At 45.9% G+C, this 16,124-nt stretch overlaps 1 protein-coding gene across 1 annotated transcript; it reads right to left on the reverse strand.

Annotated features, from left to right (window-relative positions):
• Positions 1-13,554: 13,554 nt before the first annotated feature.
• On the reverse strand, positions 13,555-14,187 carry LOC147697793 (epithelial-stromal interaction protein 1-like). The gene has a single exon (XM_086933350.1). It carries the CDS (start codon positions 14,185-14,187, stop codon positions 13,570-13,572), a length of 618 nt encoding a protein of 205 aa, XP_086789476.1. The 3' UTR covers positions 13,555-13,569.
• Positions 14,188-16,124: the final 1,937 nt, after the last annotated feature.

A 16,124-nucleotide genomic window follows, 5' to 3' on the forward strand; every position in this document is an offset into this window, starting at 1 on the left:
TTCCATAGGGCGGTTGGACTCACTTTTAGCTCGAACGGCTGAATGGATTTGCACGAAACTTGGCAAAATTGTAGGGACTGTTAGCCCGATGTGCCTTTGCTAGGTCTCAATATATGTGCTCCAGTAGTTTTTGAGAAATTAACGTTCAAACCAAGATATATATCTGTAACAGCGCTCTGGGCAGCGATCCGGTCCGCTTACTTTTCGCTTATCGGAACTTTGCGCGCAGAAAGCTGATTGGCTCTCCGGTGTCTGTCAACATTCTAAACAGTCCGGAGCGGACGCCATCTTGTCTCTCGGTAGGATCGAGAGAGAAGAAGAGGTGGAAAACGAAGGGGGAATTTAATGAAAGGGGGCAAGGTATCCCCCTCTTGACCTCCTAGGAATGTTGTTGGGGTTATTAAAGGGTCCCGTGGGGAAAATAAAAAAAAAATGATTTTTCACGGTAGAAGCGCGGCCGCGAACTGGTAGCGAAACGGGAATTCGCCATTTTGTGCTTCGTAAATTAAATTACTAGTTATAAGTGGGTACGGGAGACGTATCCTAATCCCCTATGTTTCCTGAGGGTGGGTGAGGAGGCTGATATATGTTGATACATCTCTTCCAGCGGCTGTGCGTGAGCTTTTTTTTTTTTTTTGCTGCGTGACAGTCCGGAGCGGCCGCCATCTTGTCTCTCGGTAGGATCGAGAGAGAAGAAAAGGTGAAAAACTAAGGGGGAATTTAATGAAAGGGGGCAAGGTATCCCCCTCTTGACCCCCTAGGAATGTTGTTGGGGTTATTAAAGGGTCCCGTGGGGAAAATAAAAAAAAAATGATTTTTCACGGTAGAAGCGCTTCACGGGCCGCGAACTGGGCCGCAAACTGGTAGCGAAACGGGAATTCGCCATTTTGTGCTTCGTTAATTAAAGTACTAGGTATAAGGGGGTGCGGGAGACATATCCTAATCCCCTATGTTTCCTGAGGGTGGCTGAGGAGGCTGATATATGTTGATATATCTCTTCCAGCGGCTGCGCCATCTTGCCTTTTTTCGAATGCCACAATTTTGTCGTGCACGGCAGCCATTTTAGATGCCAGGCTGGTCCCAGGCTATCACCTACCCCTGCGGATGTAGTTTATGGCCCCAGCTGTAGAGAATTCAGACATGCCAATTCTCCTGATTCAGGCGTGTGAGTACTGATTTCAGTGCTAGTCTCCCGCCTCCCGATTTCTGCAAGCAAAAACCCGGGGGCATATTACTAACAACTAGCGATAATTTTTGTCTATAACTTGTTTAGAGACAAAAATTATCGCCGCACATCGGCGATTTTTATCGCAGATAAACCTTGCTATTATCGCAGAAAAGTCAGCGATATTCATGTATTATCGACCTAATGCTCTTAGCCATGTTATCCACCTCCCATTGGATAACATGGCTAAGAACTGCTCAGGGCAGGTGTTAGCTTTTGGAGATATTCGCGCTTAGTGCGAATATCTCCAAAAGTTGGTAATAGAAGGTAGCGATGTTAGGGACTGTTTCCAGTCGCTAACATCTTGGCACGCCACTTTGCATGTCATTAGTGATAAGTATCACTGACATGCAAAGCCGGGCCCAAGATGGTCGCTATCTCCTTTTAGGTGTCACTAACTGGTGTTAGCGACAGCTTGATAATAGGGAAATAATTTTATCTCCGCTTTCATGGTTTTTAAAGCCAAAAAAGCGGAGATAAACCCCCTTGATAATATGCCCCACGATTCCTTGGGGGTTTCAGCTGATAGGGCTTGGTATTGTGTTACATGGTCATTTTTCCATGAAACGTCAGAGGGTCGATGTAGGGGTTCTAGAAGAGGTGATAAACCATTTAAGCCTCATGAACAAGCGCATGGTCTTTTAAAGATTTCTGAAGTACTCGGGGCGGCGGTGTGTGTGTGCCCTCTTTCAGGAGCGGGCGGGGGGGCACTGCCAGCAACTTGCCAGGTCAGGTAGTGTTCAACACGTGCATCACCCTTTCTCTGCCTGCTATTGCGCTCCATGCTTCGGAAAGGTAAGAAAAAGAACGTGCATTTGAGTTTGAAATGTCCGATCCTGCAGCAGCACACTTCCAAAGCCCACACATGACAATAACCCGATTCAAGGCCCCATTCACCCGTTTTTCAAAAAATAGATAACACTCCAACAAAGTAAGGTTATAAAACTTTATTAACTTTTAACGATAATGAACAGAACAAAAACTAAAAACATTTAAACATTTATTAACACAAAAAGCAACAATGGTTAGAAGCTGTCTTTTGTGCGAATAGTCCCAAGGCAGCACAACGTGCAGAGTTCTGGACGGCACCCAGGTGATGTCGCCTGGGTGCCGCACTGGTTTAGGGATCCTACAATGCTGCTCCGAAAATTGGCGTGGGGCGTCCCGGGTGGGGCGGGGGGAGGCCTCGTCAGTAGCGGTCTGTTGTGCGAATAGTCCCAAGGCAGCACAACGTGCAGAGTTCTGGACGGCACCCAGGTGATGTCGCCTGGGTGCCGCACTGGTTTAGGGATCCTACAATGCAGCACAGAAAAACAGCGTGGGGCGTCCCGGGTGGTGCGGGGGGAGGCCTCGTCAGTAGCGGTCTGTGTCCAGTGTCACATGGCTGACACAACATGTACGACAGGCACCCAGGTGATGTCCAGTAAACTGCCGCACTGGTTTTGGTATCCTACAATGCTGCTCCGAAAATTGGCGTGCGGCGGCCCGGGGGGGGGGGGGGAGGCGGCGTGAACGGGCCTCCCCAGGTGGCGGCCATTCAGCTGTTTACCGCCCGCTCTTGCGACTACAGCGTCTCGCTCACCATGTAGTTGAGTTGTTCCCACTCTTGCGGTGCAGCGATAGGCGGCTGCCACATGACTCTTAAAATGGCGGACGGCTCTTCGGTTTTGGGCCTGGTCCACTGAAATGGCCCTGGGACACCTTGGAAGTCGGATGCTTGCCTGCTAGGGCTTGGGCTCCATTCTCGAAAAGCGTCCCCTCAGCCGTGAAGATTGTATAAAAGTCTTGGGGGCTCCCGACTCCCGCAGGCTTTCGGTGGGGAGCGGCTGCCATGATTGCTCGCGGAATGACCACGACGGAGCCACGAGATGGTGGTGCTCTCATGCTGACGCCAGCTTCAGTCTGAATGATCCAGAAACAAGGTGGGGCTTTCATCGTTTGGGAAAAAAAAATGTTCTAAACCAATGAAAAGTGTTATTTTTAGGTCATATGACCAAGCCTTCCATCTTTAGGAAACCAAAAGTAAAATGAACCAATGAAAAGTTTTATAAACAAGTCACATGACCTGTTATGCGACATAGGGCTACAAAAAGCGTAGAAAATCCGTTGGCACGTGAGGCGGCGTCAGTAGCGGACCGATGTGCGAATAGGCCGAAGGCAGCACAACGCGCCGAGATCCGGATGGCACCGAGGTGGTGTCCAGCAAATTGCCGCACTGGTGTGGCCATCCTACAATGCTGCGCCGAAAGACGGCGTGTCCAGCTGAATTGCGGTCACTGTTGGGGTACAGTGACTCGAACGCGCCGAGATCCGGATGGCGCCGAGGTGGTGTCCAGCAAATTGCCGTACTGGTGTGGCCATCCTACAATGCTGCGCCGAAAGACGGCGTGTTCAGCTGAGTTCCGGTCACTCTTCCGGCACAGTGACTCGAACGCGCTGAGATCCGGATGGCACCGAGGTGGTGTCCAGCAAGTGGCTGCACTGGTGTGGCCATCCTACAATGCTGCGCCGGAAGTCGGCGTGGGGTGCCCCGTTGGCTTATGAGGTGATGTCAGTAGTGGACTGATGTGTGAATAGGTCGGAACCAGCACAAGGCGCCAAGATCCGAATGGCAAGTCCTGGATGTTGAGTGCCTCAGTTGAGATTTCTGAGCAGTGCTTGTAGAACTGTCTGAAGCTTATTTGCACCTGCTGCAGCTTCACTAGGTCCGGCGGAACTTGTTGCTTTTTCCTTTCTGCTTCTTTTCCTACAATGCGTTTCTTCTGAAGACACGACCAGGTCCCTGAATGTGTGCAGGGGGACGCTATTGAATGAATGAACGCGCCGAGATCTGGATGGCACCGAGGTGGTATCCATCAAATTGCCGCACTGGTGTGTCCATCCTACAATGCTGCGCCGAAAGTCGGCGTGGGGTGCCCCGTTGGTTTATGAGGTGATGTCAGTAGCGGACCGATGTGTGAATAGGTCGGAACCAGCACAAGGCGCCCTGCACTGTTGAGCCTTTTTCAATGTCTGTTTTTTGTTCTTTCCCTTCCATCAAAAACAAAACAAAAATACAAGGCGCCAAGATCCGAATGGCAAGTCCTGGATGTTGAGTGCCTCAGTTGAGAGTTCTGAGCAGTGCTTGTAAGACTGTCTGAAGCTTATTTGCACCTGCTGCAGCTTCACTAGGTCCGGCGGAACTTTTTTCCTTTTCCTTTCTGCTTCTTTTCCTACAATGCGTTTCATCTGAAGACACGACCAGGTCCCTGAATGTGTGCAGGGGGACGCTATTGATTGAATGAAAATGGCGGCTTGACACAAAGCTGACTCAAGCGTTACTGTTGGTGCTATACAGACAAAAATTGGTTTTCAGTTTGTACATTCTTCAGGTTTTTTTTTCCATCCAAGTCTGATTGAGAGTTTGTAGAAAAATGGCTTCAGATTTTCCACATACTACTCTTCAACATTCTTCCTAAATGTAACAATGTGAAACTCACTAGGAGAACGGCTGTTTCTGTTTCCTTTCAAAATGCTGCCACCAATATTTTCTGAATGGAAGACATCATCTTGTAACATAAAGGGCCGAAAGGGGTTCTGGTCTGGCCGATGGTTGGTGGAGACATTTTGACTATATCTTGGACCTGCCCGGCCTCGCCCAAAATGGCGCCGGTATAAATGGGACTCGTAACTCTTTGCCCGCAAATGTATATCTAGAAAATGTTATTGTAAGTGGCCCTGTCGTATTTTAATTACAAAATGTACGTCCACCGATACCGCAACTGTTAGACACCTTTGTTCTTGTCACCTAATGGCCCGCTCGTTACGTTCTTCTACAGTGTAAATGTCTCCTCATCATATACGATTTGAGTTTGCTCCGTGGCCGGCCCACGTGGTTATAGGCCCGTATTTGTATACTGACATTTTCACAATAAAGGTTTTTAAAACAAAACACGGTAGTAGTATTTTCATTTGTAAAGTTTTTACTTTTAGTGACTGTTTTCGAATCAGTAAAAGGCAAGTGAAATAAAGCAGTCCAATTACATGACGGATAAAAGGTATAATATGTAGGAACGCAGTAAAGATAAATGGTCAAGGGCAGTTGTGTTTTTCATGTCTGCAACATAAAGTGATCGATAAGAATCTGATAATCAGGCGTATCGGCGACTAAGACAGCAGGCCGAATCTCTTTTACTCAACGGCTCCGTCATGGAAGGAAGAAACGCCCTTTTTCTCGAAAAAGGAATATATTTTACTTGCCAGACAGTTGTAAATTTTCCGGGAAAGTACATTAGCCTGGAATATTATAACATATGTTTGAAAAAAAAATATTGTTCGAAAATAATAAAAAGCGTAATTTTTAGGTCATATGACCAAGCTTTTCATCATTAAATTAACAAAAGTAAAATGAACCAATGAAAAGTTTTATTAACAAGTCACATGACCTGTTATGCTTACGTTACGCGCTGCGCGCCGCGCCTCGGATCACTTCCGGGTGCGCTTACGCGGCGTGTCATAAAACGCATTACGCGACAACGTAGGTCAAGAATATAGTCTAAATGTCTCCACCAACCAGCGTTCAGAACACAACCCCTTTCAGCAGTCCAAAAAGTTCTGTTAAATGACAACAGAGGGGACAGGCAACAAGAACCATCAGTCAAAGAGGGGAGGGCAAGTTCTTCTCTTCCGGGTCATGTTGGGGCGCTACCGGAACTGATCGAATTGGTAGTCTACAGTGTTTCTGGATGTTTCAGACTAAAGCTGGCGTCAGCATGAGACCACTACCATCTCGAAGCTCCGTCGTGGCCATTCCACGAGCAATCATGGCAGCCGCTCCCCACCAGAAGCCTGCGGGAGTCGGAGGCCCCCAAGACTTTTGTAGAATCTTCACGGCTGAGGGGACGCTTTTCGAGAATGGGATCCAAGCCCTAGCAGACAAGCGTCCGAGTTCCAAGGTGTCCCAGGGCCATTTTAGTGGACCAGGCCCAAAACCGAAGAGCCGGCCGCCATTTTGAGAGTCCTGTGGCAGCCGCCTATCGCTGCACCGCTAGAGCGGGCGCATCTCAACTACATGGTGAGCGAGACGCTGTAGTCGCAAGAGCGGGCGGAAAACAGCTGAATGGCGGAAGAGGCACAGTGTAGCAAAAGCGGGCGGAATGGCAACTAAAACGATAAAGGGGCGCCTCACTACAGCTTGTCTTCAGGTCAAACGGATTGTGGGACAAGGTCCAGAATTGAAGAGTCATCAAAAGGCAAAAAGTACCGCCGGACCCCGGGAGCCGGCCGCCTATGTCGGGGGCGATCTCAGGCTACACCAGTGCTATAAGACTTGGGGAGGGTGTCGGAGCCAAGCGTCTTCTCCGAGTCCATGGCCATCACAGCGCCCCTCAGGGGCCTCCGTCAAGCTGTTTAGGAAGGTAACATATCATATTGTTTTCTAATGCAGTCAGGTCCACAAACGACACTCACTTACTTTGAGAATAGTGAAGCTGCAGTAGGAGGAAATAAGCTTCAGACAGTGTTACAAGCGCTGCTCAGAACTCTTAACTATGGCACCCAACATCCAGAACTTATGCTATTTGAGAATGGTAGTGACATCGAAGCATCTCGGGGACCAAAACCATTAACGTACTTTCACGTATGAAAATCTTACTTGGGGAGGGGGCAGGAGCGAAGCGCCCCCTCCCAGTCAGCGCCACCACACCGTATGTTGAAAATCTGAAGCCATCGTTCTACAAAGTCAACCAAACTTGGATTGAAAAATCTAGAAAAATGTACAAACTGAAAACCAGTTTTGGTCTGCATGGCATCAGTAACAACGCTTGAGTCAGCTTTGTGTCAAGCCGCCATTTTGATTCAACAAAGCACAGGCATTGAAAAAGGCTGAAATTCAGAACTCTAAACTATGGCACCCAACATCCAGGAGCTTGCTATCCGGATCTTGGAGCCTTGTGCTGTTTTCGATCTATTCACACATCGGTCCACTACTGACATCATCTTATAAACCAACGTTATGTAAATAGTTTTTTAATAAAATGTTTTACCCTATTTCTTTGCTGGTGTGTTGTCTATATTTTTAATATTTGCATAGGGTTTGTCATTATTTTGTGCGGGATGGGTGATGGAGCCGAGCTGTCTTGCAGCCCTCATGGTGTGGAGCTCAGTTCATCTCACTATTTTCGTATTTCTCAAGAAGGGTTGTTCCTAATATTTCTATTTTAGCGAGGTCAAAAAGAGATCCAATTAGTGGCCTACTGATTTTGCTCGATTACTTTTATTGTTTTACACGATTTTTCACTATCTGCAAAGACTAAACAGAGTATTGCGACTTTGTGCTTGTTTGTAAATAGAGAATGATCCAAAGAGAACCAATTCTAAAACAGTAAATGCTTGGACAACAATCAATCAAATGGAGAGACAAGGAGGTACGACGGATTACAACGGGGGTAAAGGCCTGCGTTAACTACCCTTCTGTATCTGCAAAGAGAGAGTACTAACAAAGGCAAAAGAGGGGAGGGGGGGGGGCAGCGTTCAAAGCACATCAGCGTGCATAAATACGAAAATGTTTTTATCTATCACGTACTTGACATTTTAAAGCTTTTCATATTTGCTATTAAAAAACCAATGAAATTCACAGAAAAAACCATAGGTTATAGTGGATATATAGTTAGGAATTTGCATTTACAAAACCTTGAAAATTCAATGAAAAAACCATAGGTTATAGGCCATATATAGTTAGGAATTAGCATTTACAAAACCTTATTTTACTCGCATAAAACCATTGAAATTCCATATATAGTTAGCTAACTATAAGCGCTAACTATATATCGCGCACCCGCAATCCACTGCTGATGATGTCACATATTACATCATTCATGACATGGTCAGTGACATCACTGATGACATCACTGATGACATCTCAAATGACATCACTGATGACAACTCAAATGATATCAATGATGACATCTCAAATGACATCACTGATGACAACTCAAATGACATCACTGATGACATCTCATTTGTCATCACTGATCACATCACTCATGTGATAATACAATGAACCTCTTCAGACTCTAATATAACCTTACATACACTCAGTATAAACAGACACTCACAGACTGTCACTCATCCATGGAGTTACTCACACACCTAGTCAGTCATGCAAAGAATCAATCACACCTCCATTTCCTCAACTATACAGTTATACACATCTTACTTATTCAAACATATAATAACACATATTTACTCTCTTATATAATCCCTGATACAAGCTCACAGTGATCGATACAGCCACTCACACATTCACTGGGTCTTATGTTCAGTTATTTATATATCTCAACTCTCACATGTATTGTGTTTTACATACGTACTTACTTGCACATGTAGCAATGAGAAATCCATTCACTCACCAACACACCCATGCACAGTCAACCGCCCATATAGCTGTTTCCACATGCACTCTTGAACTCATACTCCTAGTGAATCAACTGCTTACACATCTATGCACAGAGTCACGCACCTCCCAGCCACCCACACACACACTCAGCCTCCCATTCAAATATTTGGGCAACCAATCAATAACCCATATGGCCACTCTTATAGCTACTGATCAACACATGCAGCAGCTTACACAACAACAAACATACTGATGCACGAATTAAGACAGTTTAGTCACTAACCCATGTACTCAGTGAGACACATTTAATCACTCACTCATACAGTCAGTCATGCACCTACTAAATTCTTCATCCAGACACTTATACATCCACTCATTCTTCAATATGTGAAACATATTTAAACTTTACAGACACATACAATCACTGGTTGTTTTGATCAGTGATGTCATCAGTGATGTCACTGACCATGTCATGAATGATGTAATATGTGACATCATCAGCAGTGGATTGCGGGTGCGCGATATATAGTTAGCGCTTATAGTTAGCTAACTATATATGGAATTTCAATGGTTTTATGCGAGTAAAATAAGGTTTTGTAAATGCTAATTCCTAACTATATATGGCCTATAACCTATGGTTTTTTCATTGAATTTTCAAGGTTTTGTAAATGCAAATTCCTAACTATATATCCACTATAACCTATGGTTTTTTCTGTGAATATATATATATATATATATATATATATGTATATATATAAAACTTAGAGAAAGGTTCCGACCAAAACGCGTCAGTTTGCTGTGTAAATACATTTTTGAAAACGTACCTCCGTGAGTGCTTCCTTTCTTCCTGCGGGAGATTTCGCTTTTTGGGAGGTGGAGCAGTATTTGATTTGCGAGTGCACCCTCGCAACGGAGGCACCCGCCTGGGAGTGCGGCGCTTTGGTGCTTCTTGAGCTGTAATACATATATATATATATATATATATATATATATATATATATATATATATATATATATATATATGTATTAAAAATATATACTTTTTAAAGTTACATTAATTATTTCTAAATTTTACATTTATTTAAGTATTTTAAATATGTTTAAATTAATTTAATTTAATATTATATTACTTTTAATTTACTTTTAAGACATTTAAAAAATTCAATATTTTGACAGTCTATATTTTTTACACTCGATATTTTGGAGTCGATATTTTTGTACTTGCCTGTTTGAAGATAGGAAGTCGATATTTTTGCAGTCGATATTTTGACCTCGATATTTTGTCCTCTCAATATTTTGTCTGTCGATGTTCTGTCAGTGATCCTTCCCTGACATCGAGAGATGAAGAACCTACCATAAGGGTCTGTCTTAAACTCAGTTATGGAAATCCCTGATCTAGGGTTTACCCAAGTCAACACCCCTCTAGCATGAGAAGTGAATCCAGCCGCATAAAACTCACCTTGAACCCTCCGCTTTTTTAGCATACTATTGTTGGGGGCCAGGTGCATCTCCTGCATTAAAGCGACATCAATATTGTGGCATTTAAGATAGGCCTGTATCTTGCATAATTTTCTGAAATCGTTCAACCCTCTTACGTTCCACAAACGACTACGCTCAGTATCTCCTAGCATCTATAACAACTTGTCATGTTCATTCTACTCCAACCATCATCCTGTAGACTCTCTGTTGCTGTCAGCATATGATACATGTTTACATGAGCTGTGTACTCAAAACAAAAAACCCTCCCTCCCCCTCACACGCAATGCAGTATCCAACAGTGCAAAGGCGGACAAACTCCCGCCCCCCCATAACAGAACTGAACATTCCTGATGCTCATAAACATTACACACAAAGTAGATTTTGCAATAAACCAATCACACAGTAACACTTGGGGACTGAGGTTACTGGCCATTACATCCAGTCTAAACAAAATCCCTACTGTCTGGCAAGGAATGAGTTCTCACTACGGGGAAACAACGTCCATTCAGGAGGAAAACTTATCATTAAACTGGGCTACATACCTAATGAACAGACCGGCAGGCAACACATTGTCACATTACTACGCATATACAAGGATACAATAGATCAGTACGTCATTTTTAGACAAAGGTCGCAATCTAGGGCTAATCATTTTCGTCCAGACTTCCAGCAGGACCAGCCACACCATCCCTGGCACAAGGGGCCTGTTTGTGAGTATCTACAATGTTCCACTATTTAATGGCTTTTTGGAAAGATTTAGGATGCAGGAAAACCCTAGAAGCGCCATTCATCACCACTCGCAATCCTGCAGGTATAGTATAGCATATTCTACATTAAGCTCTCTCAGTTTGCGTTTAATTGGACAAATTGCCTTCTGGACTTCTGTACCCTAAGTGTAAAATCAGGAAACAGCAAAATGAAGGAGCCCTCATACCTCAGTTCACCCAATTCCCTAGCTTTCTTCAGCGCAGCATCCCTGTCCTTGTAGTTAAGCAATTTAGCAATAATAGGGTGCAGTGCAGTGCCAGGAGAAGGTCTGGGTCCCAATTAGCGGTGCACTTGTTCAACAACAAACATGGCTGCGAATGTATCAGCGCCCAACAGCATAGTGAGTATCTTTTCAACAAAAACTTCCATGACCACAGTTGCAGTGGATTCTGGAAGGCCAATAATGCGCAGGTTGCTATGCTGTTATCTGGCCTCCAAATCCTCAGATTTATCCTGTAGAATGGACAAGGCTTTCTCCATTTGCTTTTGGGTGTTGTGCGCGTCTGTTTGCGCATCCTCTACCTCTGCAATGCGCGGCTTTGATTTATCTGGGTGCTCTGCCTGCTTGTCCAGCAGTTCCGACATGCGGTCCATTTTATATAAAAGGGAGTCAATTTGACCATCTATAGTGGACAAGTTTTTTTGAATTGCCGCCAAAATCTGTTTAATGTCCCCACTTGTTACCTCCGTTTCTTCACCTGAGCCCGCCATCGCAGCTCCGATGAGTTGTACCAGTGTCTGGATTTTCGTTTATCAAAGCTCAATTTAGGCTGAGCCTTGTCCGTTTGACCCATTGTATTAATATAATACAGGGAGCCGCCCAGTTGCAGACAATTTATACGCCAGGTCCTAGCAGCTTTAAAACACCCAGCAGGCAGTGACTCTATCAAAGGTCGAACCGTGTCTCAGGCACAAATATAGAATCAACCGATCCAGTTGATAACCCCAGACCATGACGCAGTTAATCGCTTCTGTCTGGGGAGGGATCAGTCACTGGAGAGCGTGGCTCAGCTGGTTATCACTCAGTGCAAAGCTCAGAGCCAGGCCAGCATGACGACAACCCCTGGAGTCAGGAAATGCGGATCTTGCTGACCCAGCCGATGGGTAGGGCAACACCTCATCCACACCCCTCATGCAGCACAGAAGAAAACGCTGTATTTTTGTGGGCCCCCCCGCCGGGGGACCCACCATGTATGCCCTGTAGCAAACCATGCAGACTGCCATCTAAAATTAGTAAAAGTTAAGAATGGAAATGTTGTAAGTGGCAGTGTAGGTTAGATGCATTTCTGTGGCCCAGTGCAGCAAGCCAGGTCACACCCAGCTGCTCAAGCGTGGCTCTAAGCTCAAGGATTGTCCCAGGCGAGACGTGTGGGGAAACACCAGCCTGTCACTCACCAGTCACGCAGAGCAGGTCCGGGAGGCTCAATGAACTCGTCCAAAGCAGGAACCGGTCATGCAGTGCTAGCGCGATCCTCGGCAGAACGCCTCGCGAGTCTCGCTCACTGCCGCACCATATTCCAGCCGGCCTCCACGCACCAAACACGGGCCTGAGCGGACCAGTGATCCCACAGAGCAATTCCCAAGGATCCACTCTCTAGAGCTGTTCAGATGACGAAGATGTCATCCCAAGATAAGGTATTGTTTCCGAAGATGAGCACCTCTTTTTTGTCTATATTAAACTTCAAGGAGTTGAACATCATGCAAATGGCGACGTTGGACATGGTGTTCCAGAAGTTAGATCTGGTGGTGTTGGGAGAGGAAGAGCTGAGTGTTGTCGTAGTAAGAGATGATGTTGAATCAGGGGGTGTGGACCATGTTGGCTAGCGGCATCATGTAGATGTTGAAGAGGGTGGGGATGAAGGAGAAGCCCTGGGGAGGGGTCGCTGCAGATGATGCTTTTGAGTTCGGAGGTGAAGGGTTGTAGGTGGAGCCTTTGCTTATGTCCTGTGAGGAAGGAGGAGATCCACTTGAGGGCATTACCCCAGATGCCGATTTGTGTTCTGGTGATGAGTATGGTGGGACACGGTATCGAAGGCTGCCAAGAGGTTAAGGATGGTCAAGGCTGGGGTCTCACCTTGGTCGAGGAGGTGTCTGATGTTGTCTGTTGCTACGATCTGGGCGGTCTCGATGCTGTGGTTGGATCAGAAATAAACATGGGCTAAAAATCTGTTCCGCTCGCGAAATTTGGGGATTTTCGGCGAAATTGACGAAAATTCGCGTATTTGCGAGCGGGCGGATTTTTTTTTTTTTATGCCCAGCTCACTAGAGCAAAGGAGGTAATGGCATTTATATTACAATTGTATACATTTTTGTACTATTGTACTCCTACTAGTTGACAAAATGTGACTTTGACTGATGAAAGCACAACGGCAAACACTTTTTACAAATCACTTAATCAAGACACCGATTTTGATTGTTTCCTTTAGAATTAACAAAAAAAAGATGACATTTTTATTACCATAAGTGTATAACATTCTGGCAGAAGTGAAATGATGGAAATTAATCACTTGACGATGAAGAATACATTTTGTCTAAAAAAACGCACTGCTGAACAAAGGGGGGATGGCAATGTAATCATCTCTGGAACTTTTCAGACTGAGCTGACCAAAGTTGTCACAAAGCAGTCATCTTTCAGTCACTAAAAGTAAGTGAAACGATCATATCTGCAAAGCCAGGTTATGGTTTACTGCTTGTATCAGAAATAAAAATGGCGGTCTCCAGTTTAAAAACGGCCAGCTCGGTACATGGAACCTGGTTGTTGTGCATTTCCCAGTCTGTCCAGAAAAGCATTATTTACCTGATATTGGTCATCTTCAAAAGTTTCCCTTCTCTGTTTCTCCTGTTGCCTTCTTTTTTCCTCTAGCTGATTTGCCTTTTCTCTCTGTACTGCGTTCGTTTTCTGGATTTCAGTGTCTTCGGCCTCCTTCTGCCTTCTTTTGTATTCTTTTCTCTTCATCTGCTGCTGGTATTTAGATTGGCTGAGTCCTAATTGTTGTTGTTCTCTTGCTTCATACTCTGAAACATTTCCACCCAGCCTCCTCGGAGCCAGATTAATAGAACCTGGTCTATGTGCTTCCTTGTACAGCTCCAAGTCCTCCATCTCCTTTCTGGCAATTGCCTGAACCTTATTTCTTTGCTCTTCGTTGGGATGCATTATGTGATAACCCCTTGCCCCCTCCGGCTGCGTCCGTTGCTGGTGGGAGTCGGGTGAATCCTGTTGGCCGGGCACTATACCGCGGTGCCCTGCGGCAGCCCCTTGCTCCGAGTAGCACCTGTCCCCTGGGGATCTCCCCTGCTGTGCTGCCCGGCCGTGCGTCGTCATTGAGTGAGTGGCAGACATTTAGATAGCAGCAGCGACCAAGATAGAGAGCGCAGCGCTCGCTCTGGGTGTTTGTGTTCGAAAACGCTAAACTCGCTCTCTCCCGGGGTTACTCGCGGGGTTTCAGGCTAAATCTGGGTACCGTCAAGAGGCAGCGCCTGGCTTTCCAACAGATCCTCTGCGCTCCACCCACTTCTACTAAAATTGCGGAACGAAGGACAAAAGGCAGAACACCAGATTCCTTGGTGAAGATCAGTTTCGATTCTTCAATTTCGATTTTTTTTTAATTCTTGTTCCTGGGGCCTCCCTGAACGTCATACGAGGGTCTAACCCACCCCTTTTCGCCGGAGGCAGTTTCCACCCTCGCACAGGTGCAGGATTCGGGCGCAATCCCAACGTATTGTGGACACTATACATTTACCAAACGAGATAGCACTTACTGATTAGCCACTGTAGACAGTGGGAAACAGTCTTTTTGGCAAATCTCCGAATTTGCGAATTTTTTGCAAACTCGCTGATTTTTTTGCCGATTTTGCTCAAATTTGCGGATCGCAGATCCGTAAAATTCGCCCATAACTGGATTGGGAGGCGTCTTCCAGGTGCACTGTGAGCTGGTGGTTGATGGCTTTCTCCAGAACCTTGGTGGGAAAAGGTAGTTGCGAAATGGGCAGGTATTTCTTGAGTTTTCTGGTGTCGGCGGAGGGTTTCTTCAAGAGCGGTTTAACCTCAGCATGTTTCCATGCATCAGAGACGGTGGCCCTGGTGATGGAAGGGTTTAGGGTGTCTGTGAGTATTCTGCTGATTTCTTCCCCTCCTAGGTTGTAGATGTGGTTTGGGCAGGGTTCCGTTGGTGCCCCAGATTGAATTGAGTTCATGATGGTTGTGGTGTTCTGGGGCCTGAGCTGTTTCAATCGGTGAGCTGGTGGCTGTCGATTGCATTAATCGCTGTAAGGAGGTGGTCGAGGTCGGTAAGTTGGGGTTCAAAATTGCTGTAAATGTCTGATATCTTGTTGTGGAATTGGTCTGCTAGAGCATCGCAGACGGCCAGGGAGGGGCAGATTGTGTTTTTAGTGGCGGATGGACAAGAGAACTCTTTGACGAGATGAAGAGGTTCTTGGTGTTTTTTGCGCTTGCCTGAATGCGGTTGGTTAGAGCATGCTTCTTGGCCTCCCTGAGGTGGTGTTGGTAACTGCTGAGAGCTGCTTGAAGATGCTGAGGACAGAGGGGTTCCTGCTGGAGCACCAATGTCTCTCCAATCTGTTGCATTCCCATGTGAGGGGTCACAGCTGGCGCGCTTGCTGGATCTGCTGATGTGGTCTTCCTCATGGGGGTGACAGCGTCGGCAGCGATGGAGTCAAGTTCAAGCTATATAAAACAAAAAACAAAAAAATCCTTTACTGGACATATGCCTTGTCAACCTCTCTTCCTCAAAAAGGAAAAATACAAGATGATCACACTCGCACACGGCCTGTTTTCCCTAGACTCGGAGGATTGGATGGGGGCGTTGGACTAGGTGGATGCCTTTTTCCACATCCCCATCCCCCTGACCACTGTTGTTACCAGCAGTTGATGGGGGACCAAGAGCACTTTCAGTTTGCTGTTGTCCCCTTCAGCCTTACCAGCACCCCTCGGGTGTTCAGTAAAATGCTAATGGTGGTTTCAGCCCATCTGCAGAGATCAGGGGCTCCAATCTTTCCCTACCTCAATGATTGGCTATTGAAGGCAGGCTTGCTCTAGGCAGTCATCTCCCAACTTCAGACTATGGAGATTCTTCTGCATTCACTGGGGTTCACTATCCCTCCCTCTCAGATGCATCCTTTCTACTGAGCTGTTCTGGACACTGGGCAGTTTTAGACTTAATCTCCTGAGGGGTGAATCCAGGATATTCAGACTATGATACTGATGCTTCAGCCACTCTCCTAGATTTTGTGAGAAGAACACTGAGTTTGATGGGCCTC

This window comes from Lissotriton vulgaris, chromosome 8 (assembly GCF_964263255.1).
Source record: "Lissotriton vulgaris chromosome 8, aLisVul1.2, whole genome shotgun sequence".
NCBI classification, from domain to species: domain Eukaryota; kingdom Metazoa; phylum Chordata; class Amphibia; order Caudata; family Salamandridae; genus Lissotriton; species Lissotriton vulgaris.